At 43.0% G+C, this 22,394-nt stretch overlaps 1 protein-coding gene across 1 annotated transcript; it reads right to left on the minus strand.

Moving 5' to 3' along the window:
* Positions 1-1,466: 1,466 nt before the first annotated feature.
* Positions 1,467-22,004, minus strand: LOC141134188 (betaine--homocysteine S-methyltransferase 1). Its single transcript, XM_073623773.1, has 8 exons — positions 21,851-22,004; positions 14,920-15,052; positions 13,496-13,614; positions 12,129-12,320; positions 9,703-9,850; positions 8,652-8,834; positions 5,876-6,104; positions 1,467-1,778 (listed from the first exon to the last, which is right to left on the minus strand). Exons 1-8 carry the CDS (start codon positions 21,872-21,874, stop codon positions 1,595-1,597), a joined length of 1,212 nt encoding a protein of 403 aa, XP_073479874.1. The 5' UTR covers positions 21,875-22,004; the 3' UTR covers positions 1,467-1,594.
* Positions 22,005-22,394: the final 390 nt, after the last annotated feature.

Consider the following 22,394-nt stretch of genomic DNA (forward strand, 5'->3'; position numbering starts at 1 on the left):
ATGTTAGGTCCAGCAGACCAGGGGAGAAGCTGGAGGGATCCCAGGAACATCTCCATAGACAATTGTCATAAAAAAAATTCTGTCCTGTCTAGCTCCTGGAGCCTAGAGACTTTGTAGAGTTTTGGGTGGGTTAGAGCCAGCATTCCTAGGTCCACATCTTTACCTGGTAGCTAGACCTCATTATTAGTCTCAGCGGTCCACAGGCCTCAATACTGTATATCCAAGCTAAATAATGCTCAGGGCTTTCCCTTTTGCTGTCTCTGCTGTGGGAGCCTGCTGCTGTGAGAAAAGACTGACTACCGGCAGGACACTGACAAACGTACAAGTGCTTCTAGTTTGTGTTGTGTTTGGGTGTTTCTTAGGGGCACCCGGGCACCGCCACCTCTATCCATGGATGCCTCCCCCTATTCATGCGTCTGGCCCCTTTCAGGACTCTGGGTGCACAGGTACTCCAAAGGGCTGGTGACAGGTCCTCTTTATTTGGGGGCAATCGGGCACTGTACTGTACATTTTCTACCAGGTCTCCTCCTCACACACTGAGGAGAACCCGGAAACGTCACTACAGCCGTTTGTTGACATTTGTGACCGGCTGTGATGTACACAGCGGGTCTCGTGGTAAAGAGCCAATTTCATTGGCTCTTTACCCTGATCGGGGATGGGGGACATGCCTCACCCCCGACCGCCGCACGCTCCCGGAGGTGCACGCGGGCGGCGATCACAAGCACAGCACATGTGACCGGCTGTACAATTGGGCACTGTACATTTTCTGCCAGGTCTCCTCCTCACAGACTGAGGAGAACCCAGAAACGACACTACAGCCGTTTGTTGACATTTGTGACCGGCTCACGTACATCCGGTCACGTGGTAAAGAGCCAATTTCATTGGCTTTCTACCCTGATTGGGGATGGGCTGTGTCCGAGGGACACGCCTCATCCCTGATCGCCATACTGTGGGTCCCCGCAGGAGCAGCGAGAAACAGGACGTCATATGACATCCACATGGAGAGAGATATTCCTGCCGGCGTCATTTGTCTATGGCCCGGTATGGAAGTGGTTAACATTATATATAATTATTATGTATTTTAAAGTGGAACTAAAGGTACTTGCCTTTACTCCAACAGTCCCTTTCCCTTGCTGACACTGGCATCTTTTGTGTGCCGGTCTGTCCTCATTTGCCAGCGTGAGGTGTCACTCCTGAGCATTCGCAGGATCAAAGCACCCTGGCACACAAGGATCGGGTCTCCACCGTAAGCTGAGCTGCGCAAGCACAGCTCAGTTTACATGCTGGTGTCTGCTAAGAGCAGGCAGGTAGGTGGATTTTACTGTAAAAAAGAGCCTGACTGCTCACAGTGAATAACTGCAGAACATTAATTGGCAGATGGGAATCGGGGGCGTTTGTGTGTGATATAGATCTAGATATTGACTCACTCTTCTGTCAGGTATAAACAAAGAAAATTGGCCAACAAATTCTTTAAAAAATCATTTATTATAGCAAATCTGGCAATTCTTATGCAATCAGATGGAATCAGAATGTACTGCTGGACACCGGAACCAGTGGCATCTGTTTCTGTTTTTGAAGGTTATGAGAAGACCCTCTACTTGGATTTGAAGGATTGTTTTGCGAATAGCGTTTTTAGCTGTTCTTCCGTGGTCGCCTCTTTCTGCTGCATCAGCTCTGTATCTCCTTTGGTCACTCCCCAAGCATCAGGCCTTGACATTGACGGGCAATATGGTCTTCCAGAAGCCGGAGGCAACTTCTCCCAAAAGTCTCGCCTGGCCCTGCCACACAAAAGAAATCATTTAATACAGGTGAGATTAAAATGCTACTTCCACCCAAAGCTGATATTGCAAACTTATGTGGATAGTAGTGGACAGAGAACCATAGCTACATAGTCTAGTTGAAAAAAAAGACACAAGTCCCTCCAGTTCAACCAATGGAAGGGGGGGGGGGGGGGAGAGAAAGAAAAAAAATTATACAATCCCATATACACAATCCTATACCCACAGTTGATCCAAAGGAAAGGCAAAAAAATCCAGCATAGCATTATCCAATTTGCTCCAGCAGGGTAAAAAATTCCTTCCTGAACCCCTGAGAGGCAATCGGATTTTCCCTGGATCAACTTATCAACTTTATCTATAAATGTAAGTATCCAGTTATATTATGTACATTTAGGAAAGAATCCAGGCCTTTTTTAGAGCATCTGAGCTGGACAGAACCAGCTCTTGAGGGAGTCTATTTCACATCTCTTATTGCGAAGAAACCTTTCCGTATTTGGAGATGAAATCTTTTGCTCCAGGCGTAAAGAGTGCCCCTTGTCCTCTGTGATGACCTTAAAGTGTACATTTATACATATTGAACATATCTCCCCTTAATCTCCTCTTCTCAAGAGAGAATAAATTTGAATCCTCTAATATTTCCTCATAGCAGAGCTCCTCCATGCCTCTTATCAGTTTGGTTGCCCTTTCCTGCACATTCTTCAGTTTCCTGATATCCTTCTTGAGAACTGGTGCCAAAAACTAAACTATATATTCCAGACATAGGCGTGTGCAGGGGGTGTGCCAGGTGTGCCTGGGCACACCCTAATCACCACAAGCGCATTAGCATTATCATTAACATTATGGGAAATATCTCCCTCTGACCAATTCTGCCATTAATAAAGTGCTACCATACCTCTCTCACTGCATTGGCTCTGCCATAAGAGTGTGTGTAATATACATATACACATACATACATACATACACGCGCATGTGTGTTTGAGCTTTGGGGTGCACACCCTAATGCAATAGGCTGCACACACCTATGATTCCAGATGAGGTCTTACTAATGATTTGTACAGGGGTATGATGATATCTCTCTCTCTCTGGAGTCCATACCTCTCTTAATACAATAAAGGATTTTGCTCGCTATGGAAACTGCAGCTTGTACTCCCAGTTGTACTCCCCCTAGTATGTATGATGCATGAATATTCTTAGCCCCCAACTTTACATTTATCAACATTAAACCTCATTTGCCATACAGTTGCAAAATTATACAGAGCATTGAGGTCAGCTTGTAATTTGGAGACATCCTGTAAGGATGTTATTCCACTGCATACACTGAACCTTGGGGTACACCACTGATAACCTTAGAGCGTTCAGAGTAAGAATCATTGCTAGTGCTGGGCGAATGGTTCGGGCCAAGCAAAAGTTTGGCCCGAACATTGCCTGTTCGACGAACACCGGAATTTCGCCATCAACAAAAGGCTAACCACCTACTGTAGGCTCTGCCATTTGACAGTTCTTATATAGGTAAGGGGCTGAGCCACCTGAAAATGTCAACTGGTGGCACTGTCCCCTTGTGAAGTTACCAACTGCTGCATGGATTGGGTGGGGGACCCCATGCCGCTTTTCAGATTTTTCTAATGCCGGCAAAGGTATTGTATTTCCGGCAATTTAAATGTCATTTTTTCTTTAGAAATGTCAGTTTTGCTGCAGCAGGTTCTATACATGGTACATTTGCGCCACTTTACAGGCAGACTAAGGGGACCCCCCCCCCCCCCCCAGGCACTATATTTAGAGGATTTTTTCACTTTTCATTGTTTCACTTTAAGAATCATTAAAATCACTGCTCCTTTAAAAACAAACTTTTTTAAATGTTTTTTTGCATTGCTGCTGTCAATCAAAATCTAGTAACATGGGAGCTGGGGGCGGGGCCGAGTCCTGCTGTCTGTGTCAATGGACACAACAGGAGGTGCATGCCCGCACATGTGCCCCCATGAAATGCGGCTCTCTGTGGGGGCACTCGAAGAGCAGCTGCTGGGGGACCCCAGAAAAGGAGGATCGGGGCCACTCTGTGCAAAACGCTTGCACAGAGCAGGCAAAACCTTTACAATTACTTTAAACCAACAGGTCTATAGTTACTGGGTAAAGTCCATCCCTCAGGCCTGGTTCATACTTATACACTTTGATTTTGATCTATTTCTGCAGTGTGCTTTGTGTTTTTGCAGACGTGTTCTGTATGCTTTTTTGTTTTTGGCCAATTTGTTGTTGGGCAGATTAAAAAAAGCAAAATGCATCAAAAATAATTCAAAAATGCACCACGTGCTTTTCTGCAGCCTCTCCTTTGAAGTATATTGAACAAAAAAAGCACCGTTTTGCATTTAAAAAATTCCCGACCCTTTCCAAAAATGTAGCGGCTGAAAAAAGCATAGCTGTGAATGTGTCTTATAGGAAACCATGTTAAATGCATTTCAGCAAAAAAACGCATAGGTGTGAACCAGGCCTCAGGGACTGCAGTGCCAAGACCCCTTGACAGTTACTGCTTCTGTTAATTTGCATGCTGCGGAGTCTCTTTTCTTTATTCAACGATTCTGCCACATTCTCCATTATTTCTAAAATACATTGGAAAGGCTGTAAAATTTAAATCAGGGGAGCAGAGCCCAGGTTCAGAGATTTTGCTACTGAGATGAATAATAATAATAATAATAAAGACTACAAGATGAAAATCAACATCTTCTTAAAAGTTAAAGCTGAATTCTAGACAAACAGCTTAAAACCCAACTCCAAGCACAATTATTTGTATTTCTTTAACACGTAAACACTTTTTTTTACTTTAGGAGCTTTCAAAAACGCAGCCGCAGGGAAATTGCATGGTCTTTTTGACCATGCAATTTCCCTGCGGGTCCCTCCCCCGGACTGGGATTTTACATGTGTGGGGGTGCCATTCAGGATGAATTTCTTTCATGTAACCACAGTTTTGACAGGGGAATCCCTCCAGCAGAGCCATTGTTTTCTTCCAGTGGGGGTTGGGGGGGGGGGAGCCGTTCCCACTGGAAAAACACAGCGATTATTGCTAGTGCTTATAAAAGCCAATATGTAATATCAGGTAGGCTGGTTGTACCCATGTTGATCAATCAACTTGGGTACATTCAGCCTGCCCATACATGCTTCAAATCCTGCCAAACCGGCTGAGATTCAAACCGTCTATGGCCAGGTTAAGGGGGGTTTGGAAGCAAGACTGAGGGGTAAGGTCATTGATGTACAATGCACTATTTAAATACATTTTTTGGGTTTGAGTTGCAATTAAAAATATTTTTTATTTTCTAATAAGTACATAACTGAATTAACTGAATTAATTGCCATTTTGCATATTTGCCTGGAGTTCAGCTTTAAATATTGCATAGGCTGATCTTTTGATTTGGCAACATTATGGCGCCATCTTTTGCCTTTCCTATAGTGTTGCTGCCCTGTGTAGTCAGTAACTCCAGTGCCATCCACCATTACAAGCAGCAGACATTCCTGGAATGTTCATCTATAGAGCGCACACAGGAGGCTTCTAGTGAAGCAACGTTCATAGAGACAGGACTAACCTATGCGCCCCAAGAAGTTGCTGATAAATTACTCAATAACTTAATAGCTCGAGGCAAAAAAATGTATAAAAAATTTAAACTGTATTTTCTGGTCTGAATTCATCCTAACATTTACTACCCCCCCCCATGATTAAGTGTAATACAGGTGAGATAGTGTTCTCTACATGTAAAATGAGACTATAATAAAAAGCAAAAATATGCGCATCTTTGTAGTTGAACGTGCACAAATAAAATTTAAAAAAAACACATTGATGGCAAACTATAGTCTCAGAGGCTAAAAAAATAGCCATTAAAAAAAAAAGGCACATACATTACTAGGAACTCTAGTTATATTGATATAAAATACTGTTTTGCTGATTTCAATTCTTATGGTTTTAATTACAGGATTCAAATATCAATCAAAAGAGAAGGAACAAAATAAAAAGGACCCCATCATTTATATCACTTACTTGCTTAGGGCAGATGAACCCCCAATCACTGCTAGCTCTACCTGTGAATCTGCAGATACAAAGCTAAAGGTGTTCTCACCTTGCTCGGACCCAGGGTTTGGTATGCATGTCAAGACCACTTCCCCAGCTGCCATGCTTCTCTGAACCCTGGGGTAAGAAGCCTCTTTCTGGTGCCAGCTCCTCTGCTATTGCTCTAGTGTGGTAAGGTTCAAATCCACAGCAGCCGCCGATGTATCTCACTCCAAGATTATAAGCTGCCCGAGCATACTTGTGTATGTCCCACCTTGTCACAATTCTTGGTTCCAAAGCTAAAATAGACCAAAAAAGGTGGTTAGGGAATAAGCATGTAGTCTATGCTAGTACTGCAAGGAAATATTTACATTAACTACATACATTAAAAACAACACTTTAGGCAGTTTCCTGTGTCTCTATGATTGGTATCTGTAATCACGAGTCTGCAGATGTCACTCAACAATACAGTGCATTAGTATGTAGATGAATGTGACCTCAGCCGGTATTGCTCCAGCCATGTCCCCCTGACGTGAGCGACACAACGCTGGGGGACGTGGCTGGAGCAACGCTGGCTGAGGCCACGTTCATCTACATACTAATGTACTGGGTTGGTGAGCGGCGCCCCTTTCTTCTCTTTGGTAATGGAGCACAGACGCCAGCTCCCTTCACTGCAACCGGTGGGGACAGTGGCGTAACTAAAACCTTCAGGGCCCCGATGCAAGAAACCATGAAGTGCCCCCTTGACCCCCGGGCAGGGCCCTTTCCTCCGAGTCTGGTGGCGGAACAACAGGGCCCGGTCGCAAGTGGGTGGCTGCATATAAAAGGAACAGATTTCTCCATTTCCCCCTGCGTCTCCTCCTCTTCCTCCCACAGGCAGTCAGCGGCTGCAGGAGGAAAATGGACAGATCGGTTCCTCTATGCCAGTGTTTCTCAATCTTTTTCCTGTCAGGGCACACTTGAAGTATACCCCTAGGTGAATGAGGCTGCACTGCAACCACTCTGCAACTGTGTGCATTGCATGCAGTTGCAGCATAGTGATGATGCATTTAAGGGGTTAAAACAGGCGGTCAGGAGGCAACATATTGCCACTTTACTGTCTGTCAAATGCGTCTGAAAAGCGATCTGAGCTTTACCTTACCTCTTCCTGCTGGGTACTGCACTGTAGGGGGAGACTGAGCACAGCACACACAGCTTTCACTTTAGGTCAAATCAGTGTGACCAGCTCCCTGCAGTGTCGATTACGGTTCGGCTGAGGATCGGGGAGCTCGGTCTCAGCTGCCCTTGTCGCTCCTCCTAGTGAGGTATACAGGGGGCCCTCAAGGGTATGCAGCATGGGGCCATCGCCATGGCGACCCTTATACTTCTGCCACTGAGTGGGGAGATCCCTGTCTCAGCTTAGAGCGGCACGGTTTCATTTGGATCACCCTGCAGATGTGTACCACCACAGTGTAGTAATGCTGCAGTGGCACATAGGTAAAATGAGGCTCTTTCTCTAATATAAAGCCAAAATATGCACACCGTATGTGGCACACCTGGTCTTAGGCTCGGTTCACACTCAAATGCCCCGTACACACAAGCAGAATTTCAGTCGGAAAAATCTTGGCTGGTTTTTCCAACGGAATTCCGCTCAAGCTTGGCTTGCATACACACGGTCACACAAAAATTCTCTGTACTTTCGACCGTCAAGAACACAGTGACGTACAAAACTACGATGAGCCGAGTAAATGAAGTTCAATGCTTCCGAGCATGCGTCGAATTGTTTCCGCGCCTGCGTGGTTTTTTGCACGTCGGAATTGCATACAGATGAAAGGAGTTTCCGTCAATAACTTTTTCCGTTGGAAAAATAGAGTACCAGCTCTCAATCTTTTGCTGCTAAATTCAGACATAAAAAGTTGGATGGAGCATACACACGGTCGGAATATCCGACCAGAAGCTCCCATCCCACTTTTTTTGACGGAAATTCCGACCGTGTGTATGCAGCATTAGGATCCAACTTGTGAGACCCAGAGTCACAGGAAATGTGAAATGCCATATCTCTATGAGAGCCATTCCTGCACTACTTGATTTTGATACAGCTTCAGTGCCAGAGAGTGTAAAAGTCATATAAAAGTCGGACTCCAAAGTCACACTGAAAATCACACAGATTTGGCGTTGGCCAATGTGATCCGAGCATTAATCATTGTTTAAATTAGGAAAAAATCACTTAGTCCCTGACCAAAGGTTCCTGTTTCTGCTAAGCTGTGTTTGTAAGATTTATCAGATATGACTTGTTCTTTTAATAAGTCTACTGACTTTGGATACTGGTATTTAATTTTGCTTCCAGTTAAGACTTGGACTAATCTCGGTTTTTGCCTGCCCTGGCATCCTGACTATATTTGCCTGCCTCTGGCCCTAAGATTCTGCCTTTCCTGACCTTGTTCTACTCTGCAATTTGGCACTGGATAGTGGCCCTTTATACACAAGCCAGCTGTCTTCATTTTGGCAATCCCCATGGCCACGTTCTATCAATATCCAAAGCACAACATCTAACACCTTCAATGGCTCTGGAGAAGACCCATCACTCTACAGTTGCACCTCGGTGAGAGAAGTCCATCCCCTGCTGGTGAACAGGTTATGCACCTCATTCAGTAACAGTATTTTTCACTGGTCTAGTACATGTAGTTTTGTCTGTATCAAGATTTGCAGACACTGCATCTCTTTGTTGGGAGAATAGTTGACAAATCAGAGTGCGGGGAGAAGCTGCCAGTATGTAGCCTGGGTTCAAGGTAAACTATCAGAAAAGTATGTGTCAGCAATCGTCTTTTTCAGAATAGCACTGATCTCCGCAGTATTTGTGAACGTACCAAAGGGGAACTCTGGCAGGTCAATAAAACCTTGTTTGCCACAGTCAGGTGTGTGATATGCAAGTGGTTGTGTCATCAGATGTGCTTTCACATTGGCAGCAGCCAAGCCTTCTTTCATGAGCTTCACGGTTTCAACACAGGTCATTGGGTCAAAATGGCAATTAACCCCAACAACAGAGGCACCTAGGAGTACAGAACAAAGACAAATATGAGTGGCCAGAAGGACAGAGCTAGGGAAATGGTAAGAACAGACATGTAAAGTTAGTTTTAGCTAGATTTTAGTACATAATACAACATTTAATAAAAAAATAGCTGCAAGGACATGTTAGAAATGGAACACCAGACTCCCTTAAAGAGAAAAAATTACAGGAATCAAGCAATATTAGAAAACTGAAGAAATAATGTACTATAGTTCGGTGGTTTAATTGCCTTCTCAGAGCACGGGTTTCAAGATGCAGGATAGTTGGTTAAAAAGTTTAAAACCTGTAAATGAAAGTGTGTTACAAGCTGATAAACATCTCCTACATCGGATGTCACTGAAGTTTTCTTGATTCTTGGCCTAGCAGTCCTTGTATCAGTGAGCAGAGTTTGGCCAGATCTAATCGCCTAACACGGAAGAGATCAGACTCCTTCTGGTTGATTTATTAAAGGCAAACAGGCTGTTCATTTTGAAAGAGAAGTTTCACTTTGCCAGTTTTTTTTTCAGAGCTTGGTGCCAGTGGAATGGTGAAATTTAACTGTAAAAATGACTCAATCACATTTAAGGAAAATTTAAAAAAAAAATACATTTTTGCTTGCACATGATTGGATGATGGAAGTCAACAGAGTGTATCCTCATTCAGCAAGCTCTAGGGAAAATTCCCTTTCAAAGTAAAGCATCTTTTTGTCATTGGTATGCATGACCAAGTTGAACTGTTTTCCAAAGGGAACCAAGGAGGATCATGAGCAAGAATAAAAATGAATTAGTGGTATCAAGACCCATTTCAGCCTGCCAGCTGAAAGGGTAAAACCATGTGGTTTCAGGACTATAATTTCGTCTCATCAAACTTACCAGCTTTTGCCAGTCTGACTGCGCACTGTCCTGGGGACACCCCATTCATGTCTCCTTCTGGTCCGATACATAATGTAGCAGCCACTGGCTTTCCTGCTTCTTTCAGCACCTCCACAGCCCACACTGCCTCTTCCACATGCTCAAAGTACTAAAATTAAGAGAGTGATAGATATATTAAAATTAAAGTCCATTTATAGAAAACAGGATTTCCTACTTGCCTGCCAACTATATGTACCTTCCCATCCTGTATGCATATCAAGCAATTGTTAGCCCAGGTAGAGCTTATTAAAGGTCAGGTTAGCAATGAAGGTCAATCTGAGATGCAGCAAAAAGTTGCTTTCACAAGTTAAATTATTAGTTGTGAGTAAAACAAGTTATCCTTAGAAAAAGAGCATGATCAGGATAATGATGGCTAGTGATGTTTGGTCATGCCTCCCCAGGTAGACGGCCTGTCTGAAGAAAGAAATGGAATGCATGTGATCAGGCAATGGAGGGGAATCTGGACAGCTAAAGAGCCAAAGAGCAGTGAGACCAAGGCATGGCTCTACTCACCATTTCAGAAAGCAAAGCTGTGGTTGTTACATGCTCAGGCGACCTGTAACAATCACAGTTAGTGCCTGTACGCTTGGCCCCATCAAATACAGTATCCATAGGGACACAAGGAAAGGCAAGGACAGGCAGGCTACATTTCGATCAGTAAGAAGGTTGCTTCTTCCTCTATTACAAAGCCCAGTTTTTTCAGTAAGCAGAGGGCATAACAGAAAAAGTAGTTAAGCATGCTGGCACGTGGAGGTTTGCATTAAGGGTGGAATACATCTTATTCTTTTTCAAAAAACGCTTGTGTCAGAAATGACTACATGAAATAACTTCTGTTTAGCAAGGCGATACTGTACTTCAGTGTTTTAGCAGAAGGCCGTTTAAATCTTTTCGGTCCTTCTCACCTGACTGTTTAGTCTGTTTTGTTGTTCCCCTAAAAAAATGTGATTGATTCAGTTTTATCTTCCTTGAAACCATGGAATCGGTACTAAGGATGCAGAAAGGAGCTCCTCGTCCCCCCTTGTTGAACTGGCTCATTGTTTTTCTCCCAGACATATGCATAGACGTTTAAATTAAATAACAGCCCCCCATTGAATAGTAGTCTCAAAACTGTGGTCTCCAAACTGTGGCCTGGGTAGCCAGATGCGGCCCTTTGTTTGTCTTTTTCTGACCCTTGGGGCACTATTCCTTCCAGTGAAACTATGGAACACTATTGTTCCCACTTGCACCAATGATTGGGCACTGTTCCTCCCACAGACACCAATGGGGCTCTATTCTTCCCACTGACACCAACGATGGGGCACCATTCCTCCCACTGATACTAATAATGGGGCAATATTCCTTCCACTGATAACAATGATGGGACACTTCTTCCCTAACACCAAACAAGGGGCGCTATTCCTCCCACTGATACCAATGATGGGACACTTCTCCCCTTATACTATACATGGGACACTATTCCTCCCACTAATACCATTGATGGGACACTTCTCCCCTTATACTATACATGGGACACTATTCCTCCCACTAATACCATTGATGGGACACTTCTCCCCCTAATACTATACATGGGACACTATTCCTCCCACTGACACTGGGACATTTTCTACTCCCACAGGACACAGTCAGCCCCCCCCCCCCTAAGGTATGAACAGTAAAATGGCCCTTTGTTTAGAAAATTTGAAGACCCCTGGTATAAATGATCCCCAGTAATTTCCCTAGGATTACAGGATTACTGCACTTGGAGTTTGAGTTTTATTAATGTGTAGGGCCTCTTGCACACAGGAGTAAAAAAAGCCATGTTTTTTTACCGATTTAAAAAGAGATGCATTGTTGTCTATGGACAATGCACACAGCTAAGTAAAGATCATTATTACAGCGATGAGTACAGAGCCTTAAAACAGAAAATTTTACACATGAGTGTGGTAATTTACTTGCATAAGCATGTTTACGAGAGTATAAATGAGTATTTACATGTCTATACTCAACATTACTCAGGGACTTTCAAGTTCCTAAGTAAACATCAGTAAAATTATGATGTGCGTGTGTAAGGGGCCTACTAGGGAAGCCAGGGGTGCACTGTTTAACACAGCACTGGGGCTGATCAGGCGAATACAAAGGCAGATCCGCTCTCAGGTCATTCTGGTAAACTTGTTGAAACCTTTCAAAGTAGGTGCTACACCAGTACATACAGAAGTGAAGCAGTTAGGGTAAATTTTCTAAAATCATAGAGATAGAGATGGGAATGGCTTCAGTTTATGTACAATACTAGAACCTTACATTAATGTAGGTGGAAGAACTCAGGTGGTGGAATCTGTCCCTACATAGAATGATCATCATCATTTGGGCAATGAGAAAACATCATTATATTTGATACTAGCTCTCCTCACCTCAGCAATGAGAAAATCAACATTTTTCTTAACAAAGACGTCAAGTTGTTTTCGGAATATTGCTTTGACTTCAGATTGACTCTTACAGCTGAGATACGATGGAGTTTGGCTGACCCCACCTGCCACCAGGGCATCACCTTCATTTGCCACCTCCCGTGCTATGTCACAGGCAGCTTCATTGACCTTCTGGCCCTGCAAATAGAACAGAAGTGTCAGGTACGTTCAAATATACATTCATAGTTTGGAAATATTATACAGTTGGGCTCTACAGGGCTAATTATGGTATGGTAGATACTTCATGTGTTTGTCTGAGCAATCTTTTTGTTTCACACAAAGATGATGCAAATCTTGTCCTCAGCACCTGGGGGAGCACAAACCAGAATTCTCACAGGCTCTCCCCCATCACCACTCGACTAGGTCGACTTCTTGCAATGGACATTCTTTACATCCTGATGGTTTAAGCAGCCTCCACAGCTCACCATACAGCCACAACTAATGCTTACCCAACACGTTATATTATACTGTACAGTCTACTTTGGATCTACCAACTACTATGTAGTGCAAAGGCATGCCTGATTGGATACTAATTGACTGGGAAGATTAGGTCCTCATATTACATAGTTTTAGTAAACCCAAAGATGACTGTACACAGATTGTAAAGTGTATAATGAGCCTAACAGCTCCAACTCATGTACTCATGCAATAGATATAAATGGCACTGGAGGAGGTGGGTACTACCCCAATACACGTTAAATAAGTCCATATGCATTAAAGTCCATAATAGTCCATGGCTTTCATAGCAGATAGAGGTAGCAGCCCCACAGTGAAGAAAACTGTCAGTCAATCTGGAAAACGAACACAAGAGGGCACCAACTAAGTGCAGTATTAAAACATACATTTATTGAAAAGCGAGTGGGCTTTTTAATAAACGTGTGTTTCAATACTGCAGTTGGCGTCTCCTTGTGTTCCTTTTCCAACTCAGTGGGGTTGATTTACTAAAACTGGAGAATGCAAAATCTGGTGCAGATGAATCAGCTTCCAGGTTTTTTTTTTTTGGCAACACTTAATTGAACAAGCTGAAATAAGAAGCTGATTGGCTACAATGCACAGCTGCACCAGATTTTGCACTCTCCAGTTTTAGTACATCAACACCAGAGTCGCCAAAGATTTTTCATGTCTCCCAGCTGCTCTCTTGGGATCGGCTTGTAGAACCCTGCATCTGGCTGAATTCTTTACACAAGTAGCAATCCCTGACATAGATTCTACCTACTTTTTCAGATCCCTGGGCAGAACCTTTTCTTTACAGATGTAAGGAACAAGTGATATTAATTTACAATTACAATGCACCACAAAGAACAGACACTCACTGAGATCTTCGCTGCTACATAGTTGCCCCTGTTCTCCAGCTTGTCATCACTGGCATAGAAAGTAAAGGTCTGCATGACATTTGCCCCAGCTCGGAGGAACTCTCTATGTAGTTGTCGCACTGTAAGAAAGAGCAGAAAGTAATACAGGTAGAGTTAGTGTGCTACAAGTTACAAAAAACATCATTCTTTTTAAAATCAAAACACCTAGAAGATAATTGGTCTGTCCACCCTAAACTAAAAGGTTTAATTTAGATAGATATGGGTAAAATGCATTATACACACGTAACTGACGCCTTCCTTCTTGTATAAGAACAAGAGATTTTAATTAATGGAACGATTGTCACAGCACAGTCTGTGGACACAACACTGCTGTGCTGCAAAATATATTTTATTTGGTTCCCCTTGTTTGAGGGGAGCTGTACATTTCATAGTGTGTACTTGTTCCGGGACCTCCTACTAGGCCGTCACTGTGCTCCATCCCTGTCTTCAGGCTGCCTATGCAAAATACAAGTGACTGTTTCAATACACATTATGCAGACATGGTCCACTGTTGTCCCCATCAGGAAATCCACCCTATAGACAGGAAATAAGTGCAAAGAGGCTGCATGAGACCAGCAGCACCAAGATGTGTAAAAAATGGTAAAACAAAAATTGTAATCAAAAAGGCAACTGTTAATGATACACAGGGGTCTATTCATAAATGTTTGTGCCTAAGATTTACAATCAAGATTCGCACATCTTTCTAACAGACCCGGTAGTGTTTTAGAAATCAGAAATATTTTAATTTCTAAAATGAATGATTTTTTAAAACGCCATTTATTTATAGCTGGAGCGTTTAGCATTTTAATATTTAGTAAAATAAAGGATTATATACCAACATTGAACTTTCTGCTTACTGTATGAGTGAGCAAGTGGAGCTTGGGGCCTCTAATCACATTTTAAAAACTGATTCCCAATTGTCTTATTCCTTACTTGACGATTCAGCCTCAAGTTGTATTCAGACAAATGATGCCTCATAGCAAGTCATTTTTCTGTGTTATTGCTTACACTAACCCATAGTGCTCTGGGAAACCATTTGTTGTGTTTTATTTTATAGATATACAGTATACTGTAAAAGTGATTCATTAAACAAAAAGTGAAGAAAGAAGTAGTTTAGATTGTTCCTGTTTGCTTGACCACCATGGTATATTTGTGGTTAGCCTAAAAACTATTAACATGCAGCAACAGTTCTCCTTTGGTTATCCACAAAGTATAGCACACATAAGGCTTTTTAATAAAGCAGTGCAGAGAGCAAAGGCAGTGTAGACAACGTTGTAACCCATAGCAAAGAAGCAGATCAGCAATAGATTGGTTACTATAGTTTTTGGTGATGTGATATATTGTAGGTTAAGTGAAATAGATTGATAAATATACAATATGCATACCAGCCTCAGGATGTTCTACTGCAGCTTCTGGTGTCCAGGGCCCAGCTTTGACATAGCCTCTCTTCTCCAGGGCAAACACAAAGCCGCCATCTCCGATCACAACCTCTCCTGCATCCAGGCGCTCCAAAAGGCCCTGAGAACAGTTATGGTAATTAGGTATGAGCTGAATATGTAGCAATGTGATAGTCATTTATTGATGCAAAATAAATAAATTATTTTACAGGCAAAATGTTTACAGGTTACCAGTTTGGTGTTACAGAGGAGGTCTTTTGCTAGAATTATTGCTCTCCTTCTAACAATCGCGGCAATATCTCACATGTATGGTTTGAACACTGTTTACATATGCGGGCGCGACTTAGGTATGCGGTCACTTCTCCACGTGACGATGGGTGCTTTACATTTTATCTATTTTTTTTCTTATTTATTTTACTTTGTTTATTTTTACACTGTCTCTCTAAAAAAAAAAAAATGTTTGGATCACTTTTATTCCTATTACAAGGAATGTAAACATCCCTTGTAATAGAAAAAAAGCATGACAGGACCTCTTTAATATGAGATCTGGGGTCAAAAAGACCTCAGATCTCACATTTACACTTAAATGCAATTAAAAAAAAATTGTCCCTTTAAGGCCATTGGAGCAGAAGTGACGTATGACGTCACTTCTATCATCCAATGGCACTGAGTCAAGGGGGGGGGGGGCATCATTCCCTCATTCGACTTCCTGCTTCTCAGGGGAAAGGATCGGATTGTCTCCGCTGCTACCGACGGCTCCAGTAAGCGACAGAGATGACCTAGATGCGGCAGGAATGGACAACTCTCCCGCCGCCAATAAAAGTGATCTCACAGCGAATCTTCCGCGGAGACCACTTTTATCCCAAAGCGCACCGCCCGCCGTTTAAGAAAATATCAGGGTTGTGGCAGCTATCTGCTACCATAATCCCGGTATTTAACATCAAAGTGTCGACGTATAACGTCAGCGAGTGGTCCAGAAGTCGTGAAAAAAATCTCCCCTATTTTGTAGCGAAGAAGTAACCATAAGCAGAGTACAGCAAGTCCCCTACATACGAACGTTTTCCATTCTGAGAACACATTTGTAAATTCAATTTGTTTGTAAGTCCAACAAAGTACCCAACCAACACAATCGGCCCAATAAATGATTGTAATAGGTTTATAACACATTCACACAAATAATACATGGTAAAAAAGGTTGAAATAAAGATAAAGTACTGTATACAGTAAATTACACAGAAACACAACCACTTGTAGAGGATGCACGCATAAGAATGTATGCCAGAAATGTAAACAATCTTACATGATTGGACATACAAACACATGTTCATATCTTTGAAAGTTTGCAATTTGAAAGTTCATATGTAGGGGACTAACTGTACAGTAATTCATCAAGCAATCACAAAAAATATGGATGGAAGCCAAAATGTGGCTAAATACTATGCTTTATTGCACTTCAGACATCAATCATTGACCTACTAAATAAGTCATTTCAGAATTGTATGTACTAATGTTAGGGGCTGAGTTGGGGTTTATCTTTGGTAGATTTGGCAGAGAGGGCAAGAATACCAGGTCCTTAGATTTAGTGACCTGAAGTGTTGATGCAGCATATAGTTTATTCACTCCAGGCCTAAAGTTGTCAAGCTCAGTCTTCCCCATTAAGAAGAGTGAAAGAATGGCATTCAAGATTTATTTATTTTAGGTACTTATGTAGCACCATCAATTTATGCAGCACTTTTACATATTTATATTATTCATTCAGTCTCTACCCTCTAAGGAACTTACAATCCAAGGTCCCTAAGGCTGGGTTCACACTATTGCAAATTGGATGAGGGTTTCTCTGCATCCAATTCGCACAGCAGGAGATTGTGACCAACTATGGAGCCGGTTCACATATCTTCGCAGCGGCTCCGGTGCGATTTGCACAGGAGCCCTGTGCATCTTTTGGTTCATTTCAGGTCCAAATTCAGGCAAAATTCGGGCTGAAATCGGACCTGAAACGGTAAACGAGCAGGACTGGACTGTGAGCCACTGCGTACTCATATGTGAACCCAGCCGATCTCACATTCATACATACACATACTGGGGCCAATTTAGACAGGAGCCAATAAACCTACCAGCCTGTCTTTGGAATGTGGGAGGAAACACACAGGTACAGGAAGAACACACTTTAGCGCTCCTGTGAGCCACATGAGAAGTATGGCCAAACCTCTCTTTTAAAACATTGCAATCTTCATGGCTTTACCACTTAAGGCATTTGTTAACCCCCCAAAAAAATGGATCCTGTCCCTTTAAAGCATGTTATACAGCACAGTGCTTGTGCCGTGTCATTTGGCCCCTGTAACACCTGAAATACCTGGCTGATCCTGCCTGGCTATACCCTCCCCTCTGTAAACTGACCACAATAAATCAGGGCTGCTTATACCCTGACACCGTGGTCCCTTTACGTGCCTCCGTCATCTGCAGCCCTCCTGTCCTGCCTGTCTGCCCCGCGTTAGTGCCAGCCCCCTCTGTTCCTGCTGCTCTCATAACATTATATAAGCCCCTCTGTGTTCTAATAACAAGTGCTCCTGTGTACGTTTTATTCAAAAAATGCCTCTTTTACCATATATCACAGCGGTTCCCTGCGATCACATGACGGCCGTCTCTCTCCTCCTATCATCTTGGCTTTTGGTCAGCGGGGGGGATCCTGGCCCTGCCCACTGCATCTGTCAGCCAGGCAGAGAGGAGACGCGGCCGGTAACGTGATCGTGGAGAACCCGCTGTGAAGCAAGGTAAAGGAGGCTTTTTTAGAAAAAAAAAAAACAGAGAGACAGGAGCACTTGTTAGAACACAGAGCGGCTTATATAACGTTATGGAAGTGGGTTAACAACCATTGTAAGCTGTAACAAATATGTAACTGCAACATTGTTGCCTTTATTGATAAACATACTCCTTTGTGGTCTGAAAACTGACAGATTTAAAAATAAGTGAATTTCAAAACGAAACAGCCAGAGTCACATCACATGGTGTCACTACAATACATCTCAGTCCCGATTTTACTGCCAAATCCCCGTTGTCACAGTTCTGAACATCTGCATAAGTGGCATCAATTCTACACCAGTGCCATCATAGAAACACTACTTACATGACTTCACTAAACCCAGGACCCTGCATTCACTATATCTGGTCTCCCACAGCACACAGAACATGGAAATTCCATTTTTTTAGTAAATATAAATTGCTAAATACCTTTTCTCATCAGCAATATATAGCAGTCTTGTGACTTCTATCATGGTCTGGCTGAGCACTGGTTAAGGCCTCATGCACACTGGATGTTTGTACAGCTGCTGTTTTTGGCTTCAGTTTTTTTTTTCTACAGCCAATAAACTCCGCAGCATGTTTTCCTATGTGTCCATGCACACATAGGCTGTTATTTGGCAGGGGCGTTTTCTGGCTGGAAAAAAAAACAGAACTAGTGGGGTTTTGGGCCTCATGCACACTGTATGTTATAAAAAACCCAGTAGCGTTAGCTGTAGAAAGCTGTAGCTGTAGAATGATTTTTGCAGCGTTTTTGCAGTAGCGTTTTTCATCACTTTTTAGCTGTAGTGTTTATCTTTTTTTTTAGCAAAACTTTACTCCCACAAAAGCTTATGGCTCAAAAACGCTGACTAGCTGATGTCACGAGTGGGTGGGGTCTCATGATGATATAAATGGATGGGCACACCCCATGGCTAAATAAGAACCGGCAGAGAGTGGAGCTGGCACAACGATGGGAGAGCAGGGACAGAAGAAGACCGGAGAAAAATTTTTAATAAAGGACTCGTTCTACAGCCTTCTACAGCTACGCTACTAACATTTTTATAACGTACAGTATGCATAAGGCCTAAAGCTTGAAGAAGGAGTTTTCTGACTGTCCTATGAGGCTGCATGACCCTGCCCCTCTGTCTGGACAGTGCTGATTGGTCCTGCGCTGATCACATGCACCCTCCCAAAAAAAAAAAAAAACCTCTTTAGCAATACACACTAAACTGAGCATGTGCATAGTGACTCCATACTGACTCTGTTATTAGAAAATTATTAGGGGACAGTGGAAGAGGGGAAGGATCAGAGAAGACAGGCTCAAACAGCCTTTTTAGACGGAGGATTACCCCTGAGGTTCCACAGTGAGTATAACAAGCATGATTTACTGCATATACAAACTTACTGTTGTGGGTCTAGTATCACTTTAAAAAGGAGTTGTCAAGGCAGAAGGTTTTTTATCTTTATGCATTCTATGCATTAAGATAAAAAAACCTTTTGTGTGTAGCAGCCTCCCCAGCACCCCCTAATACTTACCGGAGCCCCATCTCTGTCCAGCGATGTCCATGAGTGTCTAAGCCATCCAGGACAAACCTCCTGATTGGCTGAGACACAGCCGTGGTGCCATTGGCTCCCGCAGCTGTCAAAGTCAGTCAGCCAATCAGGGGAGAGGGGGCAGGGCCAGATCAGAGCTCCCTGTCTGAATGGACATGGAGCTGTGACTCGGCACCAGTGCCCCCATAGGAAGCTGCTGACTGTGGGGGGACTCGAAAGGAGGGAGGGGCCAAGAGCACAGAAGAGGGACCAGAGAAGAGGAGGATCCGGGCTGCTCTTTGCAAAACCAACTGCACAGAGGAGGTAAGTATAACATGTTTGTTATTTGTATGTATTTTTTAAGCGAGACTTTACAATCACTTTAAGTACATCAATCCACAGCTGTAAAACAATTTAACATGATTTTAAAATATTTGAGAACTGATAGAACATGTAAGCTTAGTCAATGGGAAAACCAGAATTTGTGACTGTCCTTGGAAATCACTCTTCAATGCTTATTGTCACTTATCCTCCTATAGATGAACTACAAACTCCAACATATGGCAGAAGATATTGTTGCCGTTTTCCTTCACTGTAGATGAACTACAAACTGCAACATTTAAAGCGCAACTCCACTTTTGTTGAAAAAAAAGGACAATGTACATTGCAGGGATTTTAACAAACTTTGTTGCAGATTCCACCTTTTGTTATTCTGAAGAAATCCCTATTAATTTCTCTGTGCCCATGTGCCGAGTGTTGAGAGTCTAATGGGGATGGTTTCATAGTTATCAACCAGCTGCTGCAGAATCAGGGCTCTAATGAGGAAAATTGCTGGGTTTGCAATCCTTTAGACGTTATTTCCTATTGAGAGGATCTTACCAAAAATTAAATTTTTGTAGCAAGGGATGACAAAAATCTGACTTGTATCTTAGTGCAGACTTCTGGGAAAATCAGTGAGCCAATCACAAAGGAAAGGAAATTATGTTTCTGGGAGCATTCTGTACACATTCTGTTTTGCATTGCACTTTACAGAAAATTAAAGATTTGCTGATCGAAAAGGAAAGGTAATTTTTATTAACACTCAATTACAATAAGACTTGTGTCCCAATTGTATATGCTATAATTTTTATTTGCTATTTTTTTCGAAATGAAAGTGGAGTTAGCCTTTAAAGTTAGATATTGGGGTTGATTTACTAAAACTGGAGAGTGCAACATCTGGTGCAGCTTTGCATGGAAGCCAATCATCTAACTTCAGCTTGTTCAGCTTTGACAACAAACCTGGAAACTGATTGGTTTCTATGCAGAGCTGCACCACATTACAGCTGGACTCACATTTATGCATTTTTAGTGCATTTTGCATATTTGCACTACAGTCCATCTAACATGGTTTCCTATGGAACATGTTCTGTAATGCAAATCTGTATAATGCACTAAAAAATGCATAGGTGTGAATCCAGCCTTAGCACTTCCCAGTTTTAGTATATCTCCCCCATTGTCTTTCTGCCCCCTCCCCAGCAGATGAACTACAAACCCCAACATGTCATGGCGGATAATGTTATCACTGTGTGTCCCCCCTCCCCAGAAGACAAACTACAAACCCCATATGTCATGGAGAGAGATATTTTCACTGTCACCCCCCCCCCCCCCCCAGAAGATGAACTTCCAATCCTAAAATGCCATGACAGAAAATATTGTCTCCCCATCCCCCTGCTGTGTATGAACTACAAACACCAACATGCCATGGCAGGTGATTTTGTCAATGTGTGCCCTTCTGTAGAAGGACTACAAACTCCAACATGTCAAGGCAGAAGTTATTGTCACTTGGTGTACCCCCATTCCTCCAGAAGATGAACTTCAAACCCCAATATGTCATGTCAAATCCCCCCCCCCAGAAGATAAACCCCATCATGTCATGGCAAGAGATCACTGTGCCCCCCTTCTTCCTCCAAGAAGATGAACTTCACACCCCAAAATGTCATGGCAGAAAATAATGTCCCTGGGTTCCCCTTCTTTCTCCAAAAGGGGAACATGGGGACATTATCTTCTGCCATGACATTTTGGGCTGTGAAGTTCATCTTCTTGGAGGAAGAAGGGGAATACAGGGACATTATCTTCTGCCATGACATTTTGATGTGTGAAGTTCTTCTTGGAGGAAGAAGGGGAACACCCCAAAATGTCATGGCAGAACACAATGTCCCTGTGTTACCCTGCTATATATGAACTACAACCCCCAACATGCTATTTTAGAAGATATTGTCACCGTGTTCCTTACAGTAGATGAACCCCATACTATACCATGTCACAGCAGAAGATGTGTCTCCTTCCTCCCAAGATAAACTACCGACCCCATCATTTAAAAGTAGACGATTTTGTCACTTGTCCACCTCCCCAGAAGATGAACCACAAATCCCAACATGTCATGGCAGATGATAATGTCACTGTGTTCCCTACTGCAGATGAACTATAAGCCCCAACATGTCATGGCAGAAGATAATGTCACTGTGTTCCCTACTGCAGATGAACTACAAACCCCAACATGGAATGGCAGAAGACAGGGCTTGCTGAGACTTGTGGTGCTCTGCCCTGTCTATAGATGGAGGTCACTTACCCTCTTAGTTCCAGGTGGTGCCATGCTTGCGATGTCTCAGAAGCTCTGCCCAGCCTGCGGGTGTCTCTTATATAGAAATGGGAATAGGGTGTGCCAGAATCAAACCATTTCCCTCCCTCTGATTGGTGGGATCCTCTGACGCCCTCTCCTGTTATTTTATACAGCTAAGCATTGCCAGGGACCGCTAAATACACAGATCGGACAGTTATCTGCTGTGCAAACAGGGATGTCCTTTAGTTAGTAGATGTTAACCTGTTCCTGGCAGACCTGTACACTGACCCCAGCCTCCCCCAGTGCCCCCCTCTGATGATGATTAGGGGGGGATGGAGCAGTCAGGAGTAACCCCTATAATCCCAGCACAGGGTAAAAGAATGGACATACATCTGCAGAAGTTCAATGCAAATCTACAGTCACAGCCTGCTGGGTGTAAACCAAGAACTGAGCTGGTTGAAATGTTTACAGATCGGTATAGTCAATGAGTAGACATGTGAGTGTGCTCGGGCTGTACAAAGTTCTGCAGCAGCTGCAGCAGGGGAGGCAGAGG

The sequence above is a fragment of the Aquarana catesbeiana genome, linkage group LG01 (genome assembly GCF_042186555.1).
Source record: "Aquarana catesbeiana isolate 2022-GZ linkage group LG01, ASM4218655v1, whole genome shotgun sequence".
NCBI lineage: Eukaryota > Metazoa > Chordata > Amphibia > Anura > Ranidae > Aquarana > Aquarana catesbeiana.

Bases quoted from the DNA above. Each gene is read 5' to 3' on its own strand.
- LOC141134188 (XM_073623773.1), bottom strand. From the start codon at position 21,874: ATGGCACCACCTGGAACTAAGAGG. The intron at 12,321-13,495 runs GTGAGTGTCTGT...TTCTATTTGCAG, and splicing joins ATGTAGCAGCGAAGATCTCA to GGCCAGAAGGTCAATGAAGC. The intron at 8,835-9,702 runs GTAAGTTTGATG...CTGTACTCCTAG, and splicing joins AGTCAGACTGGCAAAAGCTG to GTGCCTCTGTTGTTGGGGTT.